Raw genomic sequence first — 27,205 nt, 5'->3', positions numbered from 1 at the left:
GTGTACAGTGTACAGTGTACCTTTTCCATAGAACAGTGTACCCTCTTAAAGAGTGGTCATGTCTTCAAACATTCCAATTGTAAGCAAGGCTTGGGCCCAATCTTAAAGAAAACGGAAACTGCAGGAGGCTTCCACAAATGATCGACATTATTGTGGCAATTATAATCAATCGTACAATTGAGCATTGCGATAATAGAGACCTTTTGAATCATGAGAGAGGATCCAAAGTCCCTTAAAAACTGACAACCTATGCTGCAATATCCTATCCAGCAAATAAATACAAGGCACACGGGTCACAAAAGAGCATAAAGACAAAGCACGGTTACATCTATGAGAAGTTTGTCACTCGAATGGCATCAAGATTTCCTTCCTATTCTGACACATGTGACATGTGACCTTCTCTATTTACCCACTCAATCAACTTGTCTTGTACCAGAACGAAAGGCCCTGACAGGCGTATCCTTCATTAATTTCGGTGCTGACAATTCTCTGCCGACACTTGTATATAACGCGAGTTCGAGCCCCTCTTCATTACACACTCTTCTTATTTCCTTTGATTTCCTCCCAAGACTAATGGCTGGAGGGTTGGTTTCCGCAATGTGGGCCTTTTTGATCTTGCTGATCTTGGCTCCTTCTGGGCCATTAGCTGAAGCCAAATGCAAATTTCCGGCCATCTTCAACTTCGGTGATTCGAACTCCGATACCGGCGGATTCTGGGCGGCTTTCCCCGCGCAGCACGGCCCGTTCGGCATGACCTACTTCAAGAGACTGTCCGGCCGTGCTTCGGACGGCAGGCTTGTCATTGATTTCTTAGGTAATTGGCAATGATCCTCTCACTGTCGTTAAGTAACTGGAATGCACAAGAATAAGATGTTTGATAGCGTTTTCTTTTTTCTCTTGTGACTGCAGCTCAAGCTCTTGGGCTTCCATTCCTTAGCCCTTATCTCCGGTCAATTGGCTCGGATTTCAGACATGGAGCCAACTTTGCGACGTTGGCGTCTACCGTTCTTTTGCCGAACACCTCGCTTTTCGTCTCTGGGATCAGTCCTTTCTCCTTGGCAATTCAGCTCAACCAAATCAAGCAACTCAAGGCTCAAGCCCTTACCTCTAAAAAACTTGGTTTGCTCCTAAAACCTCATGCACCAACCCTTCTCTTTTATGTATACGTCTCCCTAGACAAAACGGTAAAAGCAAAGAATATTCAGGGAGAACCCAATTTAGCATTTCAGTTTAGAAACTGTTAGCTAAAAAAAAAGAATCATCTTATAATGATTTGAATCATATTCCTACAGGATATCTTCCTTCTACCTCCATCTTCAGTGATGCACTTTACACCATAGACATTGGTCAGAACGATTTCACTTCTAATCTGAAATCCATTGGGTCAGAAGAAGTCAAACAATCTCTTTCTCAGGTGGTCAACCAAATCTCTTGGACAATAAAGGTTAGTTAAGTCTTAAATATTACTTTACTAACTCTAAGAATCTTTCAAAAGCCATTGCATCATTCAACTATAACTTTTATCGATCTCTTGGACTAATTGGATGCAGGATTTATATGACATGGGAGGTCGCAACTTCATGGTGTTCAACCTTGCACCAGTTGGGTGCTATCCTTCATTCCTGACAGAGCTCTCTCCCAGTGCCTCAGATTTGGATGTGTATGGTTGCATGATTTCAATTAACAATGCAGTGGTGGATTACAACAATATGTTGAATGTTGCCCTGCATCAAACCAGAGAGATGCTCCCAGATGCCTCAATCATATATGTAGACACCCACTCTGTGAAGCTTGGGCTCTTCCAGCATCCCAAAGACCACGGTAAGCTCCTTGATCATCTCTCATCTAATGAGATTATATGTGCTAATATACTATCCATCTTTGTTCTTTCAGGGCTGCGATATGGAATCAAATCGTGCTGTGGATATGGTGGGGGTGAGCATAACTTTAACCAGGAGGTTTTCTGTGGGAATAGCAAAGTAATCAATGGCCAAAATGTTACTGCAGAAGCTTGCGCAGATCCAGAAAACTATGTGAGTTGGGATGGAATCCATGCCACTGAAGCTGCAAACAAGCTCATCACAATGGCTGTGCTCAAAGACTCGTATACCAATCCACCTTTCAATCTCTCTACACTTTGCCACTAGCAACCGATTGGATAAGCAGCTTGTATTCATATCATATGTGTATGACAATATAAGTAATGACCTATAAGTTCGTAAAACATGCAATTAATGGGATTATACAAAACTCTATGGTTTATAACCACCATATTGTACTTGTACTGCCAATTTCTATTCACATCGAGTAATATTTGAGTTTTAAAATTCTTAGAGGAGTAAGTTATTTACAAAGCGAATTGCTCTCAAAGTGATGAACACCCAAGTGTAGAAACGCTGACCTGAGAATAATTCGCTCTTACTGAAAGCAATTCATTGCACATGAACCTATACTTCCAATCAGTATAGTAACTCACCAATTTCTCTAATAAATTTTAACAATAAATAGTATAACCCCTTTGTCTTCTCTGATTATGTTTCACAATTCAAGAGAGTCAAAAAGAGCAGCTCACCTACCTAATCTTCTCAAAACATAGCATCTCTTTCTTATTAATCGGACGATGTTGTAATGTTGTAGACTCATCAGGCCTCAAACCATTAGGTTCATCAAAATGAGTAGAAGTTTTGGTTGGTCACATGGATGACAAATTTAAAAAAAAACTACTTTTTTCAGTTTAACATAACCAATACTATAACAAAAAAGATGGAAAATGCATTTGGCATTCAAGAAGAGTCACCATAAGTAACAAGCACCTAGTATGAACATTCAATTGTTGTAAACTAAAACACATTTATAGTTTGTATAGTAAGAAACATTATATACATTTGCATAGATCGCAATAGAAAATAAAATTACCATAGTATTTTTGGAGTAATAAGCAGCTCACCACTTGATATATCTTCCTCGAGGAAGATCAATAGACTCTAGGCATAGAGTGGTAAAGAAGACTTTAATATGAGGTTTAACGGAATACAATATTCCCGAGTAAAGTTCCTCTCCCAGGGGTTTTGATGGCAAAAGGAGGTTTAAAGGAAGAACGACGAAGTAAGGAGGAGTATTAATAAGGCCGAGTTGCCAACCTACGCCTGCCGGACTTTGCCGCTTCCTTCGATAGAAGCCAGGGGTTTTCTATTTTCCTTTTTTTTTTTCTTGATTTACTTATTTTTGGTAGCCTTGGACCTGAAGCCGGGGTGGGCCAGGCCAATGAACTTATAACTAGGTATAGAATAGCTGTAAGGCAACTCCAAGATAAGGTGGTGACTAGTCTCCATTGCCAGGAGTGTGAGGCTCATGCTGGCTTCGGACATGGATGTCTCGAAGGAGAAGACACTGGAAATTTTCGACGTCGGGCCATGCGAAGAAGCCTTCCATTTGGGTTTCCTGATAGGGAAGAGGTTCTCCAGTTTGATCAGGAGCAGAGTCGACACAGACCTCATCCTCCAGGAGCAGCTCCTCCCTTTTGCTCACACCTGTGAAGCTAAGCCACTTATTCAAGCACTCCAAACCGCTAATAGCCAGAGATATCCAAAGTACTGGGATGAACTGCTAGGGACTGCACAAGGCAGCGGAGTCCCATTCCTACATGTAAGCAGCACTGAACTGAACCTTGCACATAGTAGCAGTAATATATATATCAAGTATCAAATTAGCACCCAATGTTTCTGTCCAGATAATGCTGCTGAATTTTCGGAAAGAGATACTACCTTTTATTCTGAAGGTCGGGGTGCCAGAAGAAGTCATCGATGATGATTGTTCCGATGTTCTTGTCGTAAATGACTCCATGGCCATCGCTGCACATAACGAAGATGCTAATGTAGCGTTGGTCGGTCACACGTAAATTCTAGGCCTTCTTAGTGCATTGATCTTAAGAAAACACAATCAAAACCTATATATATATATTGCTAGAATTTTAATGCTGGTTGCAATGTGGCAGCTATTTGGTGAGGGCTAAACTGCAGAATGGACTGTCATTCACTGCTTACACATATGCAGGCGAGCTCCCAAGCTGTGCATTTGGATTCAACAGCCATGGACTGGTAACATCTGCAGTTTCTTCCTTTTTAAGTAGCATTACATGGTGTGAGACAAATTCTTGAGATCCTCAATGTCGATTCGTCAGGCGTTTACACTTAATTCTGTGCCTCCAATCAATGAGGAAATTGCAGCAGGAGGTATCGGTCGAAACTTCATATCTCGAGATCTCTTAGAAGCGACTGGCCTTGATGATGCAATGGATGTAAGAGAATTCTTCTTCCTAGTGTCAGCAACATCAATTTACTCACAATTTGTCTCTCATTTCTTCACGCAGAGAATTCGTCTCCCAAATGTTTCAGTTGGTCATAGCTATAATTTGGTAGATACAAGAAGCAGAAGGATTCTGAACATCGAGACAGCCTCTCGCAACCGCTACTCGGTTCATGAAGCAGGGGCAACACCTTTCTTCCATGCGAACATGTATCTCCATCTTCAAGTACAGCAGGTAAACTTCAAACAATAGTATCAACACATCAAAAATAGAACACTGAGATGGAAATTTTTTATGTAAATTCATTGTTTTTTAAGTGAAGATGCAAGATAAGAACTCCTTTAGTAGACATAAGCGAGCAGCGACACTTTCAGCATGCTCAAAAGAAAAAGCGCTCCAAGTACTTGGAGATTCTGCAGATGAAGAATACCCAATTTTCATGACAGGTGATATGTTTTAAGGAAAGTTTTATTTTTTCAGGTTCAATAGCAACTCCCTTTAGACTGCATTGAGTAAGCTTACTGAACCCATTTCGTGGGCAAAAATCAGGTCCAACTCTATACACTTTATGCACTGTGCTGATTGATCTGGATGAAGAAACAATGACCATATTCAGAGGCAACCCAAAAAATGGCAACATATCACTTGTTCTTCCCATGATCTTGCAGAAAAGCTCTTGATGTAAAGAATGAAGTTATCTCACTTCGATAGAGAATCTTTTCTGTTATGATATGCTCAGCATGCATCACAAGGCTGCAACCTCTACCATTAGAACATTCATACAAGGACATGAATTAGTTGTTGATCAAACCTTGGAAATGGATTAGATATTTTAGTTGGACTCCAGCGGAGCGGCTAACTGCAAAAATTTTGGGAGACACCTGCTCATGTCAGCTGTTGCAAAGAACAGCATTAAAGACCACTTTCTGTATATCAAGGCATAATTGCCAGCATCTCAAGATTATACTAATTGATTGGACTAACTATAACTGGAAGAGAAAGATTTGATCACTGAGATAATCGATATTCCAATAAGAGAGCCATATACTAAGTCTTCAACACTGTACAAGAAGTTAAAGTCTAAAACTATCTTGGCAAGAAAAAGTAGAACTAAGTAGTCTTTTGCATATTTGGGCTCGTAATATACAAAAGTGGGAGAAGTACAAGGAAAAGAAGCCAAACAGATAGATAACCAAGATATACAAAATTGAGAGAACTACAGGGGAAAGAAGCCAAACAGAGAACACTGCAGCATTTCAACTTCAAGGGCACCCTTAAGAGTATGTAGGAAACTGAGAAATTAAACAACATATGCATCAAGATCCACCAAATGGTCATTCTCTTATTCTGTTGACTGAGGAACCTGTTGAGGCTTTTAAGCGAGCATGCCGACCCTCTAACCTTGCTTCCAGTAATTTTGCCTTTAAACTGTTCTCTTTAACACCTCCTTGCAATTTTAAGGAACATTCAGATATCTTGATATCTGAAGCTGCTCGCTGGTTATTCCACTTCTGTACTGGGCTAGAAAGATTCAATGCATCTCTGGAAGCAGCTCCTTCACCAAATTGACTCATCCATGATGAGTGACTTTGAGACTCTTTCCCCTGAGCGCCACCATGATGAACATTGCGACATTCAGAAATTTCCAAATGGCACTTCAATGTGCCATCACTTTCCTTGGTACGAGTATTTTCAGATTGATGGGACACAACAATTTCAGTCTGATCTGCTTTCAGTCCTGCAGTTTCACCATCAGCGTCAGAGTTAATTTCCTGTTCTCTGTCTACAAGCTGTGTCTTTTTACCACATGACTTTGGGTTATCCATTTGGCCACCAAATTGCATGTGAAGGCTAGACATCTTTTGACTCATGGTACTATCAGAATACCTCATTCTTTTCTCCATAAGATCAGATTTTCTCATGTGATCTAGCTTTTCTGTGCCATTTATATTAGGCGGGTTTAACTGTTCACGGCTCACATCAATATCAGCATCCATCGTAAGCTCAAAACATTGCAAATCACTGGATACAGAATCATCATCTTCTGCATCGCAAGGTGCACCAGTTGCCCCATTCAACTGGACAGACTCAAGGGATTGGCGCCGCAAGTAACCTTCTCTTCTCCCATTTTTACTGTGCATTTCATTATTCTTAGAGACAGATGACAGTCTTGCTTGAAGAAAAGATTCGACTTCACCCCTTAATTTCTCTGTAATTGTGCTTTCCTCAGCCAAATCTCCCCTAGATTCTGCTATCTGCGTTTGCATTCGTTCATCTAGCCACGCTTCAGAAATATGAACGATTAGCCGGTCAAATTTATCGTCGTAATCCTTTGTAGACCTTTGTTTCAACTCCCTAATTTCCTCTTCGTAATTTCTAATTCCCCTTGCAAACTCATCACAGAGTTCTACTAGAAGGCAATTTGCTTTCCTCTGTTTCTCTAGATCTTTCGCAGCATTTAAGAATGCTGCTTTTACTTCAGATAACTCTTTACCTAGCTTCCTGTGCAAGTTCTCAGAGCGTCTTCTCAATCGTCTCTCATCTTCAATTTCATCTCGCATCGACTGGACTGCTGCTTTAATCCGCTCTTGCTCTTTGTTCTTCCTAATCTGTTTGTTCTCTGAAACTTGCTTCATCAAAGAATCCACTTCGCAGCGATACCCTTGCTGCTCTTGCATCAGCTCCTGAATACGCACTCGTGCCTGCTGTAATTCCACCTTTAATCCCTTCACCAATGACACATTGGAAGCATGCTGTTCTTCCAGGCTCCAAATGCGATTCAGTACTTTCACTAACTCTGTTGATGTTTTAAGGTTATATCCTGTCTCTCCAAGCCTTCCCTTGCGGTCTGTTGAACTGCTAGGAGTGATAGCTTGGTTATAAGCAGCAGCCTGCCAGGTGCAGAAACACAACCATAGTACACAGAACTGCAGAAGTTAAATATAGTCTGCACAGAGGTGTTGTGGAAAAATGGATGAAGGAAGCAAATAGAACTATAATAGCAAGTCTACCATGCATAATAGCAAGACGCTTAAATATAAACAAAAATTCAGGTCTCTAAATTGGCATGAGGAAAAAAGAAAGAGATAAACAGGCAATATAGCAAAGAACATGTAAATTGTATATACATTTACTATGAACAACAAAGCAGGTATTAGAGAATACTTGCAGGAGTATTTTTTTTCTTTAAACATCAATCAACCTAGTAATACTACAATGTCAGTAGCTCATTAAATTATGAAATAGTTCCAAAATTTATATTTTTTTACTAAATTAATTATGCTATGAATGAATACAAAAGCTCTGACATAACTACCTCTGCTTAGCTGGTTACTTCTACATAACTAAGTAAGAAGTACTAGTACCAGCTTGTAAGAAGTAGGACCTAACAAAGTAGATACCATATCATCTTCTAATTCAGAAGAACCTTTATAGTCATTGTTATATGCTTTTCTGATAGTATTGTTTTCAGAATTGTATTCCTAGAGAGCTGCAAAAGTTGTAATTTTGGTAATTGATACATCGATCTTAAACAAGTTCCAAAAAGAATGAAAGCACACGTTTAAATTAGTATAAACATAGCATTTTTACTATCCCATCTAACTAATGCACATTGATTGCACTCATAATGTGGTTGAGAATGGCAACTCCATTTAGCATATTGAATTAGAACATACTGTATTATTTATCATAATAGCTTGTAATTTGCTGATCAACATATCCTTCAATCAAATCATAAAGTGAGGACATTCTAACGAGTTGACAACAAAAGACGAAATATAGACAATTAGTCAAAGAAGAAACAACATGTACACAGTTACCTCCATTGAGCTACTATAACTTGCAGGAGAAACTGGCTGTAGGGCTCGACTACAACTCCCATTCAACTTATGATGTTGGATCAATGAAGTGGCTACCTGCCTCCTCAAACTACCTGAACTTTGGGGCTGGATCTATTAAAAAGACTCTAGTTAGAAGAGAGTGACTGCTGTATATAGAGTGATCTGAATTTGATAACTAATTACTTTAAGTTAGCATAAAGCATAATATGTACAGCAGGATTGTAATAACTATTATTGTCACAGAACTCCAAAAGCGGAATATAAGAACAGTCAATTTAAAGGTTTCTGAAAACCTTATTGGCTCAGCTAGAAGTTAACTGATGATAATATAATATGAATAGGATTTAAAGAAAATATTTATGGTGGTTAGGACTTTGAAAATATAAAAAAACAAAACTACAACAAGCTGCACATCTGAGAAAAAGTCCACAGAGCAGCATGGAGATAAAGCACAGTACGACCAGGGGAAAATGCTCTTCGTGTTATTATTTTCATAATTTGCAGTTTTCTGCTTCTGTTTGTAGCACCTTAAAAGACCATTTTTTTGCTACTGAACTACATAGTCTCTGATGCACCAAAATTCATGCTGAGGTTTCTAGCTGATGCAAGAAAAAAAAAAAGTATTAACAAATTAATGATGAATTTACCAGCTACAAAGATACAATTATAGTTAATTACTATGTGCCTGATAGACAATTATTAATTTACACGCAGTGCAATTACAATTATTTTCGCCTTACATAATGACAACATCCTTCTAATTTATTGCAGTTCCTCAAACAATTGCACTCATTTACTTTTCAAAAAAAAATTCTGGTTCCTCAACAAACAAAGAATAACCTATTTGGATGGGCCTCGCTCAATTGCAAGTTCATCTCTTGGTAAGTTCATGCCATTTAACTTCGACATACCTCCTAAATGTAGAACTTTCTTTATCCATAATTATCTACCAACAAGAGTTCCTTTAATGAACAACACTTGTTCATCATTGATTACCAGCAAAATAACTCATCTAATCTAAAGTTCTAAACCATACCCCACCTATGAGTTAATATGTTCCAAACATCAAAACTTTGGTTAATATTATCCAACTAATAATCAATTTGCAATGCAGAAGCTCACGCCGATCAGGGAAACGAAAACCTAAAAAATACTAACCAAGAAAGGCAAACCCTCACGACTATGAAAATAATCAAAAACCAACAACTTAAGATCTCCACAAAGAGAAACAATCAAACCCATCAATCCAACACCCAAAACGACAGAAATGCACAAAAAAAGACATACATACATGATGAGCAGGGCTAATCGACGACCGATCGATCTCATCCTCCAAGCCCTTCCCTTTCCTGTGATCTCTCCGGCTCATCTTTGACAAGTGAAGCAGTCCCTGCATCTCCCAGAGATTGGCGCCGAGCTGTCGAGCCGACACGGAGCTCCTCCTCGGCGCCGCCGCCGGCTTCTCGAGGCCGTCGTCCTCCTCCAGCTTCCAGTTGGGAACTGGAGTACAAAGTCCTCCCTTTCTCCCGGCTTCCATCTTTCTCCTCAGCTTCAAGCCCAAAGGCTCCTCCTTTCCACCACCAACACCAACTCCAACCTCCCCTTGATCTATTTCTACCCCCCTTTCCCCTTCCATTACCACTTCCTCCTGCACTGAAATACTAAGGAGCAGCAGAGAAGGGAGAACAAAAGAGAATAGAATGTGATTTGATGTGGGATGGTATAGGAGTAAGGCTATGCACCTTTTTGTGCACAAATGTCAAAAAGTTTGAGACAAGGGAGGATTTAGTCTGCTGAAATCTGAACCAATCTCTAGTTTAGCACCTGGCTGGAGGAGACCCGAGAAAGGAGAGAGAGATTACTGTGAAAAAAAGTTGAATATAAGAGGATTAATTTCTTGAGGAATTAACGAGAACAAAATATACCCATCGAAAGTAGTGAAGATATAACAATGAGACAAGGACTACAAGACCATATGGTCATTTTGATAGTTACTGTTGAGCATCCAAAGGTGGCTTCATTGCATTACAGTTTTAAAGTCATTGGTTTTTGACTAATATATGGAATTAAATTAGACCGATATCAAATCTTGGAAAAATAAACTAAATTCGATCTTAAACGGAAGTTCCAATTATATCCAACTCCAATGTTTGGTATATTTAAATACAAATTGCTAGAGCCCGTGATTTGCCAGATGTTATGTACTGGAAAATAGAAGGACATATAAAGTAAGCTACAGTTTGGGTTATATAAGATATCAAGGTCAATGTCGCCTTGCATATTTCTTAATACCCAAACCGCTGCACATCTCTTGTTTGAAATTATTTAATTAACTCCTCTAAAAACTTAAGAAGAAGAAGAAGAAGAAGAAGAAGAAGAAGAAAATAGTGGTTTATTTGAATTAAAAGGATGAGGGGGGCAGATCAAATAAATGCCTTTGATCTTGTTATAATTTTAACAAACTAAGATTTTTCCTTATAAGGTAGGCCAATTTTCCACATTATATTTCACTAATCAACCTGACCAGTTTCATATGTCAAGGAGAGAATACTTTGGTGGTCCTAATCCTAAAGCCTATAATATTTGTATGAAGTCTAGAAGCACCTCAAATGTTGGACACTTTTAGCTTTATTCACTTCCTTCTATTATGGCCCTATATGATGCAAAGGCTCTAGCTTTGTCTCAAGTAGAAGTAGGCACCAATGGCTTTGCAAATGAGGCACAAGAGAGGAGGAATCTTGGTGTTTCTGCTACTTAGTGGGAAAAAAAAATAGCATGCTTCTTGAGATGGTTATTATTGTCCATTGACATGAGCCAAAAGTGAGAAATTAGATGATGAGTTCAGAACAAAGCTACTGGCGTGATGTTTGGAGATAACAGGGCCCATCTCTCAAGTAAATTACTGAACTAATACTGTTGGATAACAGGGCTTTGCAAATGTAGCTTAAGCTGGATCATGACCTGCGAAAAAGGGAGCAAGAAACCATCGGATCTGTCTGTTCTTCAAGCAAATCAACAGACTAAGTTGTTTCTTGCAAAATAAGTGATGCTTCTCATTGTGCTGATTCAAGAGAACTAAACGTCATTTGATATTCCAGAATGAAAACGGCATACTGAAATGTTTGGGGTTAGCTAAGGATCGTATACGAGCATATTTAAGTACAAATAAAAAGGTTGTAGCACTAACAAATTTTTCTAAAGCTTGTTTGAGTCAGATTCATCTTGACGAAAAATTGTGCAAAGAAGCTCCTGAAAACGCAAAGCATAAACCTTGGAAGCTGATGTTGAGATCAACGAGTCCTGCTGCAGAGATCTGAAAACTTGCTCCACACGCTTAAGTATGCTATACCCTTGAAGAATGTCAACAATCCCAAGATATAGAACTACATTGTTCTTCTCCTCTTTTCTTGCTCTCTGACGTGACACGACATAATTTTCCATCCTCCGGACATCAACTGCACGTGCTGGCATCCTCAAACCAAGTTTACCCTGAGGTCTGCAAATTATCAGAATTTCTTGTAAGATTGAGGATGATGTAAACAATTGTAGTCTTATGGAAAGCAAAAATAATTTGTTGAGAAGCAGTGTAGTAAAACAGGAGTATATAATCCATCCATAGAATACGTGCTGTCATTAAAGCATAGGCTCTAATTCCTAGTGAATACCAGATTTCCTCTCCCAATTTTTGACGGTGGAAATGGTAAGGATAGCTTCTTACACTGTCTGAGTGGAAGATTGTGAATCGCCATCAGATATTGAATCTTGGTCTGAATCACTTTGCAATGAACTGTCCGCATCTGAATGCTCCCTCTTGCTATCATTTGACCCTGAATTGGAAACCCACCGACCCACTTATTAATTCATTAATTGTAAATAGTGTTCATGCATGCTCACATCTCAATAGATTTGTGACACACCATGATAAAGTAATTGTCTGAAATAAATCTGTAAAACATGTTATATGGATAGATGATTCCTATATACAATTGTGTTTCAACTATAGTGGGACAAAACAAATAAGGAACGATACTGTGCCGGAAGCTGTTGAGTTCATGATACTTCTGATGCATGGTGATTGACTTTCTCCTAAGCTTAATCTGGAGCAGAAACAAGAACATGGTATAATTTTTTTGTGCTTTTTTCCGAAACTTATTTCTCATTTCCTTGTAATCAATACAGGAAACACTATAATGATCATGATGTAAGTTTGCCATTTGGTTATTAGATTGGACTAGATAAATAAAATACATTAGCTTGAAATACCAAGGTTATCTTGCATACGTAAATGAGGTAGATATCCATGAACACGGTATAATATCTATATAAGTGACAAACCTGCTAGCATGGATGTAGTAGTGCATATTACTACGTGTACTCATTAACTGAAATATGAATACACTGTCATAAACTAATTTTATATATCATTATATAAGTATTATAATATTTTAGTTCTTCCACTATACAAAACTCCATATGATGTATATTAATACATTTATAATCAGGTCGATCATAACCTATATTGAATGGTTATACATGATGCCCCTTGGTAGTGTGTGTTTAAAAGGGCCACAAGTAGTCTCACCACCATCACTTCTGAGTGATGAGCCTATTGTGGTGACTTGAATCATTTTGATGTCAAGAGGTAAGCAAACATGTGGATATACCATCTAAAGGATATCTATATAAATTTTAAGCCAACTATCAAATATCCTTTACCTGCTATTGATACTGAAGAGGAAGGACATTTGGTAACAGCATCGAAGGGGGTGGCGCTGACATGCATTCCCAGCAAGAGACCATAATCTACAATGCCTTCTTCTTCCAGAAAGTCACAGTCATGCTTAACTTGCCTATGGTAAACACAGCAAAACAAAATTGAATCTGGAAGTGATATATTATTGGACTAAATTGCAGCTGCAAATGTACACTCTTAATCAGTTAAAGAAACTATTGCAGGGTTGACTTCATTATACTCAAATCTGATAAGCACTTGAGAATTAAGCACATCAATTAGTTAAGCTGATTAGCTGATGAAGAAAATATAAACTAGCATGAGTTACCACTTATATTATCAGCTGTTTAGATTTTACCAAGCTATTAGAAGCCATGTCTTCTACAGGTGGTAAGAGTGCTAAACGAACTAAAACCAGAAAGTGCTTATTTGTAATGGACAAATAGGTTATTTATTTAGTGAGAGCAACAATAATTACATCATGCATCATTCTTGTCCGTCATGATGCAATACCTATATATCGAGTATCCCACTAACATATGCAGATGACATGAGTATCCGCAATCTTAGAGAAGAAAAAAAATGCAATGCAGGAAGGTAGTGCAACAAAAGGGTTACAGATTTTGTTTCAAAAACCATTTTCTTAATCAATTTATGACAAGCTGTTCGAATAGAGTTTCACAGAGACTGTGCCATAACACTAAAATATATCCAATAACATGTATTAATTCTTGCTGTCATTCAACAAAACAGAGGCATTATTAAAACAAAACACACAAAATTCATGATGGGGTCTGGTTGTTTTGATATTGAAGATCCTAAGTTCCAATCTGGCATATAATTTCGAAAGGCACAGCAAAAAGCAGTTAGTCAAACAAAAGAACAGAATTGGAGAATTTTTCTATCTTCAAATGAAAATCAAATAAAAGAACTTACGATAAAATCTGGGTTCGTGTTGATGTGTCGAGATAAAAAGCAATGTTCAAATCTTCCTCTAGTCCAGATTTTGATTTTGCAACAAAGCGACCTTGAAGCGAACTTTTGAAATTAAATTGCTTATGAATGCTTAAATCTGATCGAAGAATGTGCCCCATTACGAGAAAGCGAACCTGCTCATAGCGGTACTAAACAATTTAAAAAAGGAACAAATAGACCTACAATGACAAAAATTAATATTGGATAACTTAGAAGTCTAACCAATCTAGGTTATGTTATTAATTGTTATGTTGGATTAGTCTCTCCATTCTAGGTCGCATGCCACAAACTTCCATAAAACCCATAGCCTCTTGACTCATTTAAGTAGCTACACAATACTCGAGGATTATTTATTTTGTGATTTTCCTTCTTCACATAATGGATAATGTTTTGAATTAAATTTGTGCACGAATTGCATGTATAAAATCATAAAGACACTAGAAAAAGGGACAATATAATCACTGTGGAGTGACCAACCATTCTTGAATGTGCAGATGTAACACACATAGGTTTGACACAGGAACGGAGGAACCCATCTGAACTCATTGTTCATAAATGGAGACTAACATCAATAATAAGATAGGAAGAATACAAAAATATCATTTATGAAAGTTTGCAAGGGTTAGTTACTTTGATCCTTCATTGAGATACTTTACAAAAGAAGAAGCAATAAATGGATGCCAGATTTTCAGTCCATGGTTATAGACTAAAGTTGTCCCTATGTCTAATCATATCTATATTAGTAAATGTCGCTGAATTTGATGGAAAAGCCAACTTGATTTGCACTTCAAATTAAGGATCCATGTTCATTGATTAACTATGAGCTTGGTTACTTCGACACTACAAGAGAGAAATTTAGCATGTCTCTTCAGGTTTTCGAACTTTAAATAACTAAAAGGAAAAAAAATTAAAAACATTGCAACAGATTTTTCAGATCTCAAGTATAGGAAAATAACTATACATCTGGGGTTACTTTTCTACTATAAAAAATTGTCCCTTTTCCGAGTTGTCCAATTTAAAGGAAAACTCTTATCTCCACGAAGAAAATTTTTTCTTGCTGGACAAACAAGCATTTAAATATAATGAGTAGTAAATAAAATCATCATCAAGCTTAGCAACTAAATGAAGAGCAATCCTTTTTTATTTTGACTGGGAATCAACCAAAATGATGCAACAATTCAGAATGGATCCAATTATTACTTGTTGATGTAAATCAATATTGTTATCTGCTAGTTCATCCATTGTCAATTCAGGATATAGAATAAATGGTCTTCGCTTTGCACATGTTTCCTATAGACTAATGGTTGTCTGGAATTAAATTGCCAAATTCTTTCCTGTGGTTCTCTACCCTCAATTATATTGGATTAAAATTAAGTAAGAAAACAATAAAGAAGACTAATAACTCAATAGCATCTACAAAGATGGCGAGAATACATTGTAGTGAACTAGTGATATTAAAATAATTTACTACATAAGATTACTATGATATTCTTAATAATGCATGTCAGATATTAGATACACAATAAAAATGTCAAAAGCCTACCTTTTTGCCTCCTGATGCCTTCACTACATGAAGTCCATAGAATTTTGTAAGCAGAGAATTTTTGTACTTCTGCATGTGACGGAAGTAATTCGGTAGAAACTGCAGAAGTACCTAAATGCATGGAAAAATAAGTTTAAGAACATCTTCTGCAAGATTTTCTTGAAGACAGGAACAAAAATGCAATCATAAGATTCATAACCAACTAAGAGCTTTTTAGAGCACAATAAAGTGAAGTAAGCAAAAAGAAATCAATGAAATACTTAAATTAGATAAATATGAATAGAATAATCTGTATTACCTTACTTTCACACTTGGAGATGATCTTTACAATAAACTTTTTGTTATGAGATAGCTGAAAAGGAGCGCCAGTCTTTTTTGCGGAACTAAGTTGCATAATTGTTTCGTGGTTACGAATTGAAACTATGTAGCCATCTGCATCAATATCTTGAAGTTCCTGAAGAGTCCTACAAATGGATACAGAGAATCAATTCATATTGGCTCCCAAGCATGATTATTAATTTCTAATTACATCGATGAGGAGGCATGAAAATGTCAATCTAGTGCAATATAATCTAGCAAGTTTAATAACCACATTCTAAATCTTTTACTTTATATAATACATCATCTAACAGCTGAAAATTGGATTGGAACACAATCTTACTGGATAAAAATACAAACAAGAGACAGAATTTTTCCTGTAGCATTTTTACTGTGCCATGAAATTTATTGCTTCAAGGAAAAATCATTAAGGTGATGGTGTATCACTTAGGAAAGCTTATCAATTTACTTGCAATACTATGCTGCTTCAATATATTCTAATGTTGTAAATATCTCCAAGAGCAATAAAGAAGCCTCACATAATGCATAAACATATTTATTTCTGGCAAGGATTTTCCCAGTAAGTAAGACAGTAAAATCCATGAAAATTGAAATAGAAAAGGGAATATCAACATTCATAAAATAATATCTACCTTGGAAAATGTAAATGAAAAGAAGAGGTATTCTCAAGGCTATATTTGATGGTTAAGCTTATAATCAACTAAATAAAGGTAAAAATGACGAGAATAATAGAGATAGATTCTCTGAAGCAACCCTCATTCCTGAGTGCGTTATGCTTTTGACTGTATCTAGTACTTATTTAGGGTGCTTTAAAGGATGTACTTCATTTGTAGGCAAAAGCCCAAAAGCCTTTGGGAGTCGGCAGGTTTGCCAAAATATTCATGGTTGGTTGGGAAAAGCTCAGATTAAACCATTGCCAATTCGGTTGTGTCTCTTACAGTGAAGCAAAAAAGGACAAATCAAACAGTCTAGATTAGGAAAAAATGTGTCAATATCTCATACTCAGTAAGCAAAGCTGATAAGTGAGTTGTAGGTATTGTGGTAATGCAATACAAAGACATCGAAGAAAACTGCAATTATCCTGTAGCTATAAGCCTATAAGTCTATAACACAGTAAACAAACAATAGATTAATATGATAGGTCATAGCACCACACTAAAAAGAAAAAGAAAAAACACCAATTTCTTTAGTTACGTGAAGATAAGTTCAATAGGTGAAATCAGTAGATCTATGATGTCCTAGAAGGAATCCTCGCTATTTCATTTTTGTAATGCTTTCAAGTCTATCTGTTGTGATTGAAAGTAGAAACCTGAAAACTTCAGTGCAATAATCAGTCCACTGAAAATCAACACACATGGCTCGAGAATCTGTAGAACTATTTGAAGGAAGTTGTATGCAGTAAGTCGAGCTGGAGGCAAAATCGAGAAGAGAGAACTCTTTCTGTGATATCATTGTGCTTCATTCCACATAGACCTGCATTTTGATTTTAGTAATGCAATACATCACCTAACGATGGAAATACAAAGATCAAAGGAACCATGCCATAGGATCACTTACTTAAAATTATTAAGAAAAAGTTACACCGTAAAGCTCGACATGACAATAGAATATTAGGAATCACATAAAATAAGAATGACTATCTGTGGATAGTATTACTTGATTCTTCTATAAATTAGAGAAATGAACTAAAATAATGTAATAATAAAATTGAGTCATGAAACCAAATTTCTCTATCTGTCTCATATAAAAGAAAATGGCAATAGCCTGCGGATATCAGAGCAACAAAGCATTCCCATTAACAGAGAGATTGCAAAAATTAAGAACATCAAAATTCCTTCCAGAGAAAATTTCCTTCTCTCTTTTTCATTACATTTTGTAATCACTATCCAAGCAGAAAAATATTGCATTAATCCAAATTGTGTCCACCATCCCCAGCATATATCAATCAAAGAATCGTTTTCTAAAATGGTGATTCAACCAAAATCTCCAGAATCTAAGAATACAACGAATACCCAATAAAAGCCCAACTTGAGTTCTTGTGTCAAATCAAGCCTCAATAGATTTCAATAGAAAATTATAGAAGATTCGAACAGATCAAGGATACTTGCTGAATACTCAAACGGGGATTCATATAAAAAGTAAAAGAAACCCATCATATATCAAATAAAATTTACCTCTCAAGCAATCGCTTTCCTCGCGAGAGAAATTGCTTCCCTCGCGAGAGCAATCACAAGCAGAGGTATGGAAGTAAAGCAGACCCATTTTAAGGGGCCACCTTGTCGAGATGAAAGCAGTTGTCGCAAACTTGGAACAGGGTGGATTCAAACCAATAGTCCAAAGAAGAAGGCTCAGATTTGGGGGGTCCAAAAACGGATACCAGTGCCAAAAATAGTCATTGGTGCTCCCAGGACGACGACCATCGCTTCCGACAGTTAAAAAGAAAGAACGCACTTAAAACTAACAAAACGGAATTGACCAACTATTTAAAAAAAAATAAAGGGCCGTGCCACGGATAGTTACCGTGCTAGTCAAGTAATGAGTTGCCGCATTTGGATTAAGTTCGGATTTTCGTTAAATAATAAATTATATGAGTAATCTCGAAAGAACACTTATCCTTGGTTCCTGTAATAGGTTATTATTCTTTCGAACTATTTGCTCGTTTACTCTTAATTTATGAAATGCCTGGATATTGCAAAAAGAAAAAGAATTTCACTATCTCTTATACATGAAATCGTCTAATGACTAATAATAACATGAATAATAGGATATCGTGAATCAGATAAGAACAAGCAAAGCAAGTGACACATTGATTCTTCATTCTCAGACAAGGCCATAGTAAAAGCACAAAATGGTGGAAGCTTAGATTTCACAAATTCTCTTATATGAATCTTATAACAAGCTTACAACAAAGACAGAGAACGGGACACGGTACAGTTTACTCAGCAGTGCGTTCAACATGACACTTCATTAGGAAAAGACTTCTTTAGCTTGTTGCGTTTTATTGTTACCCGCTTCTTCTGCGCCAACTTCCTCTCCAAGTCCTTCACTCTTCCATCCAGGTCTGAAATAATTGCTGACTGCTTGTTTCCTGCCTCAAGGAGTTTCTGTAACATCTCTCTCAGCTTCTCATTATCCTCCATCAGCTTCTCTTTACTGCTCAAAGTGTCAAATGAAATCAAGCTAGTAGATGGAGATGAAATGTCACTAGGAGAAAACCCTTCTTCCACTTCTTTTATACCTTTGGTGTCAGCCCCTTCACTAACATGGCTGCAAAGCGAGTCTTCTAAAAGAGGCTTTTGTTGCTCAACCTTTGAAGCTTGAACCTTGTCAAAACATGGTTCAACGGGAGTTCCAATGAAATTTGGCATGTCTTCGGATTCAATTACCACAAAAGCATCTTCTGCAGCATGCTCAAGATTTGTATTTATCAATGACTCTTGTGTCCCGAGATTTTTATCTAGCTTCACAGCATTACCATTTGATTCCTGCATCTCAAGCTTCTTCTCTACCTTCACAACATCATCAAATGTCTGAGTCTCACTGCCAGCTTCTAGGCAAAGAGCAACTGCATCGCAAGTGCTATCAGCTACATTGACCTTTATCTCATTCTCTGCACGGCAACTTTCTTCTGCTATTGGCACCATCTGGACCTCCTCAGTCAGAGGTGTGACAACATCAGAATCAGATACAAGCTCTACTGGTGAGAGTTCTGCAGGTACTGCAGAATTAGCATCCAGGTTGCTGTTCTCAGATGATTGCTCATCCGGTGATCGTTCTGTGTCAGCCAGTGTACGTAGTGCAATTCCAGAATCAGGTGCCTCCTCACCAGACCGAGGTTCTACCATCATGTCATTAGAAGCAAGATCAGAATCAGATACGAGCTCTACTGGTAAGAGGTCCGCAGGTACTGCAGAATTAGATGCCATGAATTCCTGAGCAATGATCACAGGATCCAGGTTGCTATTCTCAGATGATTGTTCCGGTGATCGTACTGTATCAGCCGTCAGTGTACATTGTGCAATTCCAGAATCAGGTGCCTGCTCACCAGACCAACGTTCTACCATCTTCATGTCATTAGATGCAAGATCAGATTCTGCAGCTTTCTCTAAGTACCTTCTGGCTACCGATATCTCCGATGATTCCTCTAAATCTTGGTCACATTTTGTATTTTGATTATTTTCTGTAGTTTGAGAACCAGACAGTTGCACCTCCATAGAGGAGACCCCTTCCATCCCTCCTCGTTCCTCAAATTTGGGAGATAAAGCTCCATCTCCAGAGGCAGAGGGCACATCCTGCATCTTCCCACCAGTAAAAGCCCCTTCCATTTTACCTCGTTCTTCCACTTTTGGAAATAAAACTCCATCTCTATTGGCAGAGGGCACCTCCTGCATCTCATTACCAATAAAAGGATTTGTAGCTTCATCCAACCTGAAGACTGGCTCTGCACTGACCAATTCAGATTCAATAGGCTCTCCATCATCAAGTGCTTCTTTGTAGTCTCCACATGCAGTAGAAACCACACCATCTCTACATTCTATGGATTCTCCTGATTCGGATTTCTTCTCTTCACCTTCTGCTCCCATTTCTACATGTTTGTTTACAGAAGCATCAACCTCAATTTTCTCAATACTTGCTGGCTCTGTTGCATGGTTTCCTTCAGCTGACTGCACTGTTTGCAATTGATCAGAAGCTGGTCCATTTCCGGGAGGAATGCTGACAACAGAAGCTTGCTCTGTGACATTCCTATCAGTAACCAGTTCTTCAGTAGTTGCTGATTCATGCTCCGAAGTTGATTCTCTTCCCAAACAATCAAGATTCTCCTGCAGGTGAATAAGCTCCCTTGCCACTGACTTCCTGGCCTCTCTCACACTTGGGAGTAAGCCCTGACAATTGCATTTCAAATTGATGACAAAGTGCAAGTGGCAAAAATCTTGATCTAAGATACTTTTTATCAACTATAGTCAAGGACAATAATATTCAATTATATATTAAAATTACTTTTCTTCCATGAAAGTTTAAGTTCTAAATTTTTAATAAACATAACAAAGAAATCTATTTGGGTAAGTAGTTTCAGAAAGAAACAGAGCTTATGAGAAAATTGACCATAAAAAAAAATTGGACCTTCCTTTACATGATAGCAAAGATCAAAGAGAAGGATCGAATGTCTCTGGTTGAGAAAATTGAAAAACGATTATATGGATGGAAAGGAACACAAAATTGATAGGCTAAGAAGGACATTCTTATGAAAAAAAAAACTAGTAATGAGAAGAAAGGTTATGATTTAACTAATTGAATAAAAGTTTGTAAGAGAAAAGAGTTTGGTGCTATGAGCATTGTGGAATTAGTAGATTTGAATAAAGCTTTGTTGGCGAAATAGTGATCGAGGCTGTTAGATTATGAAAACTAATTATGGGCTAAGATGTTAATGCAGAGATATTATAAGCAGATCAAAATGGAGTCATTTAAATTAGTTAGCTCTACTAGAGTCTCACCATTTTGACTTAGATTGATATAAGTCAAGTATGGCTGAGATGGAATGTCTAGAATAGTAAATGGGTTAGATTTTGGCTCGACATTTGGTTGGGCGGACTGTAATTTGGCAACTAGATTCACTGCTTTGGTCGACATTGTTTGGGATGAATCTGTGTTACTGTCTAACAGCTGGTAAATTATACAACAAATAATGGTTTTGAATATGGTGTTGCTTCATACTTTGCCAAGGTGATATATTTTTGATAGGATTTTTACGATGAGATCCCTCTATCAATTCTTGAACAATGGAGGTGTGATCTCTAAAGCTTTACCTAAATTGTAGATAAAGAAGATTCCTCTAAAGGTGAGAGCTTTTTTGTGGCTTGTCTGTCACAATCTTATTCTGCCTAGAGACAATTTATTGAAGAGAGGTTGTTCTAAGGAATGCTCGATGTGTGTTGTGTAATAAAGAAGAGTTGGCTGATCATATTTTCGTTAGATGTGTTTATGGCAAAAAAAAATTCTAAAAGAGATGACAAGGTTTACTGGGTACTGGGTTTTAGATGAATCCAAAGCATGTAAAAGACTGGTTTTTGGAGACTTAGAAGAAAGCTAATAAGGAGAGCAATAAGTGAAGGAAAATTTGGTTGTCTGCTATGATTTGGAGTATCTGGCTTCAAATGATTAATAGAATTTTTCAGTACAAGCATAGATCATGGAAGGAGCTTTCTTATAGAATTATTTCTCTTTTTTATTTGTTAGGCAAGAGTTCAAGAAAGAAATACAGCTAAGAAAGCAAAGAAATGGATCAAATATGCTGATTTGGATGCCTGCTATGATTTGGTTGACTTAGAAGAAAGGTAACAAGGAGAGCAATAAGTGAGGGAAATTTTGGTTGTCTGCTATGATTTGGAGTATCTAGCTTCAAAGAAATAATAGAATTTTTCAGCAGAAGCATAGATCATGGAAGGAGCTATCTTATAGAATTATTTCTCTTTTTCTTTGTTAGGCAGGAATTCAAGAAAGAAATGGATCAAATGTGCTGATTTAGATGCCTGCTAAGATTTGGCTAGAATCTTTTAGTTTTGTTGTTCTTGATTGTGGACCCTAATAGATATGATGTTTCAAGATGGCTGTATTGGTGGGAGCACGACACTTGGCACAGGATGTGCCACTGGCATACTCCCGTGTTGACTCATGTTTGTCTGGCACCAGCGTGTGCCAACTCGTGCCGATATGGATCCTATTTGTTTTTTTTTGCTGCTGATAATCATTAAACAACTTTAGTGTTATTGTTGTGTCGGCAAATCAAGTCAGCATCATCAATATGATTGAAAATTTTCAACAGTATATAACACAATATTCTCATATTATTCTTGTGCAAACAAAAAAAAGTTTTTGATCATTTCCGTCATTTTACCTTCAACTAGATATTAGTTTTAATTATTAAAATATTATCAATTAATCTTATGTGTTAAACATTATTATCTGTTCAATCATATTATGGAATGTTCAATCAGTAATATAAGTTTTAATGAATCTATTCAATTATACTATGCGTTGAATAATATTTATATTTAACTATTACTATATTTTGATAAAATAGATCATTTACAAAAGTGATTTAAAGATAAAAGACTGTAATTTAAATTTTAATACATATATTAAAACAAAAAACTAAATATTAACGTGCCGAAGATCCCAAAACATCTTTAAATATTCTAAAGTCTTTAGCACTGCCCCATGCCGATCATCATTCTAATGCAATAAGTATATTTGGTAGTATTATTATTTTGTGCAGGGAGGTTGTCATGAACTTTTGTGATGTTTTTCTTATTTTCAGCCCTATGTAATTTTGGGAGTTGGAGGGTGATATCTTGTTGTATTGGATCGATTTGTGTCAGGTGTTATGGGTAACCCTCATGTGGGTACCTCTATTCTGATGGAGATACTACCTTTTAAGTTCCAATGAAACATGACTACAACCTTTTATCAAAATAATTTCTACTAAACAGAAAAATCTCACAAGAATCAAGAGAAACAAGCGGAAGATGGCACATACCTGAATAGCATCAAGCTGCAGAAGTAAATTCATAATAGTTTCACCAAAGACCACCATCCGCTGCTTCATTTCCAGCCGCTCATGAGAAACCTCAAAACTCTGTATTTGCCTCCTTATATCTTGCACTTGCTCATTTATATGCATGATCTTGCGAAGTTTTTCTAGAGGTTGCCACCTTCTGACCTGATATCCTCTGTAAGCAGACTGAATGAGAACTGCTGCATCTGATTCGGACAAATGCCTCTTTCTGTCACCTTTCCTACCTCCTGAGTACTCCTTGTCTGCTTTGTTCTCCTCAACAATGTGTGCCCCTTCATTCAGCTTTCCATCTCCAGAGTCCTTCCTTTCTATTCCTTTAGCCTTTTGCTCAACCTTGTTTTGACTTAGTTCCTCTACAGTCTCTGAAGAACCTTTCAAGTAAACAACTGGAATTGTCCTCTGTTTAACTTTTTTCTCATTTTGATCGAGAGTTCTATCTTTAACATCATCAACAACACCGATTTCTTTATTTGGGACTTCCTTGTTGAATCCATTCAGGCATGGCATCTGCTCTTTGTTATCCTGCTGAGCTCTCTCCCCCTTACTGCTAGGTAGGGTCGGAGACCTTGATGAACCATTTGCTGACTTGTTCTTTGGAAGTGGATCCACTCTCAGACACACAGGCGGTAATTTTGAGGATTTATCCTGTGGCCATTGTTTACTGCGTGAACACCTGGCACCATTATCTTCCTTCTTGTCAGGGATGTTGACCTTCTTTTCAGTGTTGTACTTCTCTTGAGTCTTATTCATGCCATACTTCTTTCCATCTTCTTTCTTCTGAGTAACTGGAATGCTCTTGATAGTTCCCTCCTCTTTCACAGCTTCTGGATGTACACTACTTTTATCTTGATCCTTACTAGCTCCAGGTTTCTCAAGTTTCTCATCATCAGCATATGTCAGCGGTACAATCTTGACCTTTGGTGATGGAACCTCTTCCCTAATTTCTGGATTTGCTTTGATCTCCTTCAAATCTTTTACTTCCTCCTCTGGCTTACCATGACCTGGTATCCAGATTATTGGCCATGGAGATGGTGTCACCTTCTGTCCGTTCTTTACACGCCCTGCTTCATCTCCTCCCAACCTCAGACCATTCAGATTGCCCATGTCTAAAGGAAACCACCCACTTGAAGGCTCAGGTTGCGCCTCAGAATTGTTTTTGCTGTCCTTCAGGTAACTGGGGGAAACCCATACCACTGGATATGGGTAGTTTGGAAAGTGAATTAGACCAGAGGATTCACTGTTATTCTGCTCAATTTCAGGTTTTTGTTCTTCAATTCTCACACTGTTATTATGTCCTCTGTGGCAAACATGGTTAGGGCACCCACAACAGTGACTTCTACCCTTGTCATATTCATACTGAGCTTGATCAGCTGAGTAGTGATGTGGGGGAACGAAAAATGCAGGGTAGGCATCAGGGTAACGAGGATAAGGCCCATGACAGTACAGTTGAGGAGGTGGTTGAACATGAGGGTAGGGAGGCCTATAACTGTAGTAGCCAGGGGGATAGCCATGGTTGCAGAGCACATTGAAATCATCTGGAATTGAGTGGCTAGAACTTCCATCATAGGGATAAGGTCCAAAATACAGGGGTTGTTTGGATGGTTCCAGTTTCACTTGAGGAGTTCGACCCTCCCAGCTAGTGTACTGATTATATGGATAGGGAACATGATCTCTGTGGTGAGAAAAGTATGGATCCATGAATCTGTAAAGAGAACATTTTTTTTCTCTCAGTTAGTAAAGCCTACCACTGTCTCTAAACCTATGATAGCATGTGCTCTTATCCTAGTAGGAGAATGAATTCATGATTTGCAAGCCCTCCAAGAGTAAACATGTAAAATTTTTAAGAACCATGACAGGCACACCAAAAGCATTAAAAAATATTACAGATCATAAGTAATCATATTCATAATTATAAGACAAATATAAAGTTTGATGAGGACAAGGCAAGTAAATAGACAAGGCTCACATATTCCAATCACCAGGAATTTCAAAACTAAATATGATAGCCTAAGATGTCCTAAACAAGAGTCCAAAATTATTTCATAGATTGAGACTACGTTAACAAATATATATAAATGTCAGTCACATTTGGAATAGATATACTTCATGATAGTAATTCTGGTTAAAATCATGGATTGAGCTATCGACCAATCCCGATCCATGCTGATCCTCGATCCGAACCATCCAAAATGGGATCCTAAAACTAATACTTAGAACCTTGGTTACAATCGTGATTTGGAACTCGTAATCCGAAAGATTAAAATTGGTTCACTCAAGACCACAAAAGCAAAGATCTGGAAAGACATAATTTTGCAACGCAGGTCATACTTTCAGAAAAACTAACTCATGTAAAGCAACCATTTCTTTTTTAAGAAATATGTAAACGAAGCTTAATTTGCATTTTAGAAAGATCAGAAAAGTTAATGTTCATACAAGGATTGATAAAATAGCCACAATTGAAGCTCCTTTAGAAAAACTCAAATTTGTAAAAAAATTATAAATATCTATATATTAAAAGTTATAAATTCTAAAATCCTCAAAGAACTTTCTTTGTGCAGAATAATCATCAAAAGAGAATTCATAGGCACTATCACATGCTAAGCTAAAGCTGACAAACATAAAAATAAAAAATAAAAATAAATAAATCAAATAATTAAATCTAGCGATATGTCAAAAATAACTCTGTTGTCTGATTTCTAACACACTGCATCTTTTCAGCAATCACATAATCTTGAAAAACAAACGGAAAAAAGAATAAGAAAAACAGCATACAAGTATGATTCTTTGTATATGGACTACTTGGCGTCACCTGTCTACCTATACATGTACATACACATCGTCAATGGGAGAAACGATAATTTGTTTGTAAGAGCTGAAACCGGAACTTTTGAAATTTGATTACCGGCATTCATTAACATTAAATATATCGACTGTTATTCTCATTCTTGATCGAACTACGAACTACATTTGAGCATATCGCGATCAATTGACTACAGATTTTGATCTTCATCAAACATAATAACAAAATCATCCACACTAACTAACAAATATACTAAATCGATCTCGACCGGAAGTAAAAGCGAACCAAAAAAAGAGAGAGCACCAAATTGATTCAAAAAAGCCAGGACAAGAGAAAATTACTTACAAAAAAGAAAATATCGTGGATTTGGACGACTTTCCGATCAATCCGACGCGACCAAATGAGTCTTATACCGGCGCGCTGCGATCCACAAACCCTTTTCGCCCTTTCGCTTGTCTGCTCTACCGCTTCTTGATACTTCGGAATTCGCGTTCTTCTCTTCGATCGAAATGGCGGGGGTTGAGGTTGTCTATTTATCGCACATCGCTTAGGCCTCGAGAGGCTTCTCGAACCCGAGGCAGACATCACTATCGTTCTCGACATTTCTAGCATCGGAAGTTTTCTTCTCTCTGTACTAACTTTAGGATACTTCCCCTCGATAACTCTAGAAGAAAGGATAGTTTTGGATCCGCTAAGCTAAATATAATCTGGGTTACGCATCGGGTTTGGTTCTCGACATCAGTATACCCGCTCCTAATAGCGTTAACTGGATCCGAGTTGAATCACAGGTTAGCACTTAGCAAGAAGTTTCTTAGAACTGATTCCAACCAAGAGATATCGAGTTCGAATTAGCCGTGTAATCAAGCCAAGCTTGATCGGACTTGAATTCAAATTAGTTTTGAACTTAAATGTTTTGATCGTGCTTGAATTAAAAATAATTTTAAAATTAAATATTAGATCAAACTTGAATCAGAATTTTTTAAATTGAACCAAGCTCGAGCATAAATAATAAGTCGATTAATAAGTAATTTTAAAATTTAATTAAATTTAAATATAAAAATTAATAATTTTTATCTAATAATTTATATTACTTGT

The 27,205-nt window shown here is 37.3% G+C and overlaps 5 protein-coding genes across 7 annotated transcripts; 2 read left to right on the top strand and 3 right to left on the bottom strand.

Moving 5' to 3' along the window:
* Positions 1-441: 441 nt before the first annotated feature.
* On the top strand, positions 442-2,327 carry LOC140792934 (GDSL esterase/lipase At4g01130). The gene is made up of 5 exons (XM_073144181.1): positions 442-814; positions 910-1,119; positions 1,293-1,444; positions 1,551-1,821; positions 1,894-2,327. Exons 1-5 carry the CDS (start codon positions 574-576, stop codon positions 2,145-2,147), a joined length of 1,128 nt encoding a protein of 375 aa, XP_073000282.1. The 5' UTR covers positions 442-573; the 3' UTR covers positions 2,148-2,327.
* Positions 2,328-3,317: 990 nt separating this feature from the next.
* LOC140792980 (uncharacterized) lies at positions 3,318-7,470 on the top strand. The gene is made up of 7 exons (XM_073144263.1): positions 3,318-3,645; positions 3,731-3,894; positions 3,995-4,097; positions 4,181-4,297; positions 4,370-4,540; positions 4,629-4,752; positions 4,856-7,470. Exons 1-7 carry the CDS (start codon positions 3,352-3,354, stop codon positions 4,984-4,986), a joined length of 1,104 nt encoding a protein of 367 aa, XP_073000364.1. The 5' UTR covers positions 3,318-3,351; the 3' UTR covers positions 4,987-7,470.
* On the bottom strand, positions 5,412-10,089 carry LOC140792979 (uncharacterized protein At5g41620-like). 3 transcript variants are annotated; one of them, XM_073144260.1, is made up of 3 exons: positions 9,440-10,089; positions 8,128-8,259; positions 5,412-7,197 (listed from the first exon to the last, which is right to left on the bottom strand). In XM_073144260.1, the coding sequence occupies exons 1-3, from the start codon at positions 9,782-9,784 to the stop codon at positions 5,641-5,643; spliced, it is 2,034 nt and encodes a 677-aa protein (XP_073000361.1). In that variant the 5' UTR covers positions 9,785-10,089; the 3' UTR covers positions 5,412-5,640. The 3 variants fall into 3 exon arrangements, with proteins under 3 accessions (XP_073000361.1, XP_073000362.1, XP_073000363.1); XM_073144261.1 differs by having other exon boundaries at positions 8,128-8,253; XM_073144262.1 differs by having other exon boundaries at positions 8,128-8,253; positions 9,436-9,554.
* Positions 10,090-11,176: 1,087 nt separating this feature from the next.
* On the bottom strand, positions 11,177-17,962 carry LOC140792698 (phosphatidylinositol 4-phosphate 5-kinase 10-like). Its single transcript, XM_073143849.1, has 8 exons — positions 17,912-17,962; positions 17,047-17,210; positions 15,697-15,862; positions 15,399-15,509; positions 13,817-13,989; positions 12,865-12,998; positions 11,867-11,975; positions 11,177-11,644 (listed from the first exon to the last, which is right to left on the bottom strand). The coding sequence occupies exons 2-8, from the start codon at positions 17,187-17,189 to the stop codon at positions 11,344-11,346; spliced, it is 1,137 nt and encodes a 378-aa protein (XP_072999950.1). The 5' UTR covers positions 17,190-17,210; positions 17,912-17,962; the 3' UTR covers positions 11,177-11,343.
* A 611-nt stretch (positions 17,963-18,573) lies between these two features.
* On the bottom strand, positions 18,574-26,778 carry LOC140792015 (uncharacterized). The gene is made up of 3 exons (XM_073142788.1): positions 26,456-26,778; positions 23,272-25,012; positions 18,574-20,620 (listed from the first exon to the last, which is right to left on the bottom strand). The coding sequence occupies exons 2-3, from the start codon at positions 25,006-25,008 to the stop codon at positions 18,689-18,691; spliced, it is 3,669 nt and encodes a 1,222-aa protein (XP_072998889.1). The 5' UTR covers positions 25,009-25,012; positions 26,456-26,778; the 3' UTR covers positions 18,574-18,688.
* Positions 26,779-27,205: the final 427 nt, after the last annotated feature.

This window comes from Typha latifolia, chromosome 7, assembly GCF_019914945.1.
Source record: "Typha latifolia isolate L0001 chromosome 7, TyphaL0001v2, whole genome shotgun sequence".
NCBI lineage: Eukaryota > Viridiplantae > Streptophyta > Magnoliopsida > Poales > Typhaceae > Typha > Typha latifolia.
Note: the sequence above shows the minus strand (reverse complement) of the source record. Positions and strands in the feature narration are given on the sequence as shown.

Coding starts and splice junctions, on each gene's coding strand:
- LOC140792980 (XM_073144263.1), top strand. CDS start 3,352: ATGCTGGCTTCGGACATGGATGTCTCGAAGGAGAAGACACTGGAAATT. Junction 3,895..3,994: donor GTAGCGTTGGTCGGTCACAC/GTAAATTCTAGG, acceptor GCAATGTGGCAG/CTATTTGGTGAGGGCTAAAC. Junction 4,298..4,369: donor GCCTTGATGATGCAATGGAT/GTAAGAGAATTC, acceptor TTCTTCACGCAG/AGAATTCGTCTCCCAAATGT.
- LOC140792698 (XM_073143849.1), bottom strand. CDS start 17,189: ATGATATCACAGAAAGAGTTCTCTCTTCTCGATTTTGCCTCCAGCTCG. Junction 15,863..17,046: donor TATTGCACTGAAGTTTTCAG/GTTTCTACTTTC, acceptor ATCCATTTGTAG/GACTCTTCAGGAACTTCAAG. Junction 13,990..15,398: donor AGGCATCAGGAGGCAAAAAG/GTAGGCTTTTGA, acceptor CGCTATGAGCAG/GTTCGCTTTCTCGTAATGGG.
- LOC140792015 (XM_073142788.1), bottom strand. CDS start 25,008: ATGGATCCATACTTTTCTCACCACAGAGATCATGTTCCCTATCCATAT. Junction 20,621..23,271: donor TGCAGCTTGATGCTATTCAG/GTATGTGCCATC, acceptor TGCAATTGTCAG/GGCTTACTCCCAAGTGTGAG.
- LOC140792979 (XM_073144260.1), bottom strand. CDS start 9,784: ATGGAAGGGGAAAGGGGGGTAGAAATAGATCAAGGGGAGGTTGGAGTT. Junction 8,260..9,439: donor CGATTAGCCCTGCTCATCAT/GTATGTATGTCT, acceptor TCTTTTTAATAG/ATCCAGCCCCAAAGTTCAGG. Junction 7,198..8,127: donor GTTATAGTAGCTCAATGGAG/GTAACTGTGTAC, acceptor TGCACCTGGCAG/GCTGCTGCTTATAACCAAGC.
- LOC140792934 (XM_073144181.1), top strand. CDS start 574: ATGGCTGGAGGGTTGGTTTCCGCAATGTGGGCCTTTTTGATCTTGCTG. Junction 1,445..1,550: donor AAATCTCTTGGACAATAAAG/GTTAGTTAAGTC, acceptor AATTGGATGCAG/GATTTATATGACATGGGAGG. Junction 1,822..1,893: donor CCAGCATCCCAAAGACCACG/GTAAGCTCCTTG, acceptor TTGTTCTTTCAG/GGCTGCGATATGGAATCAAA.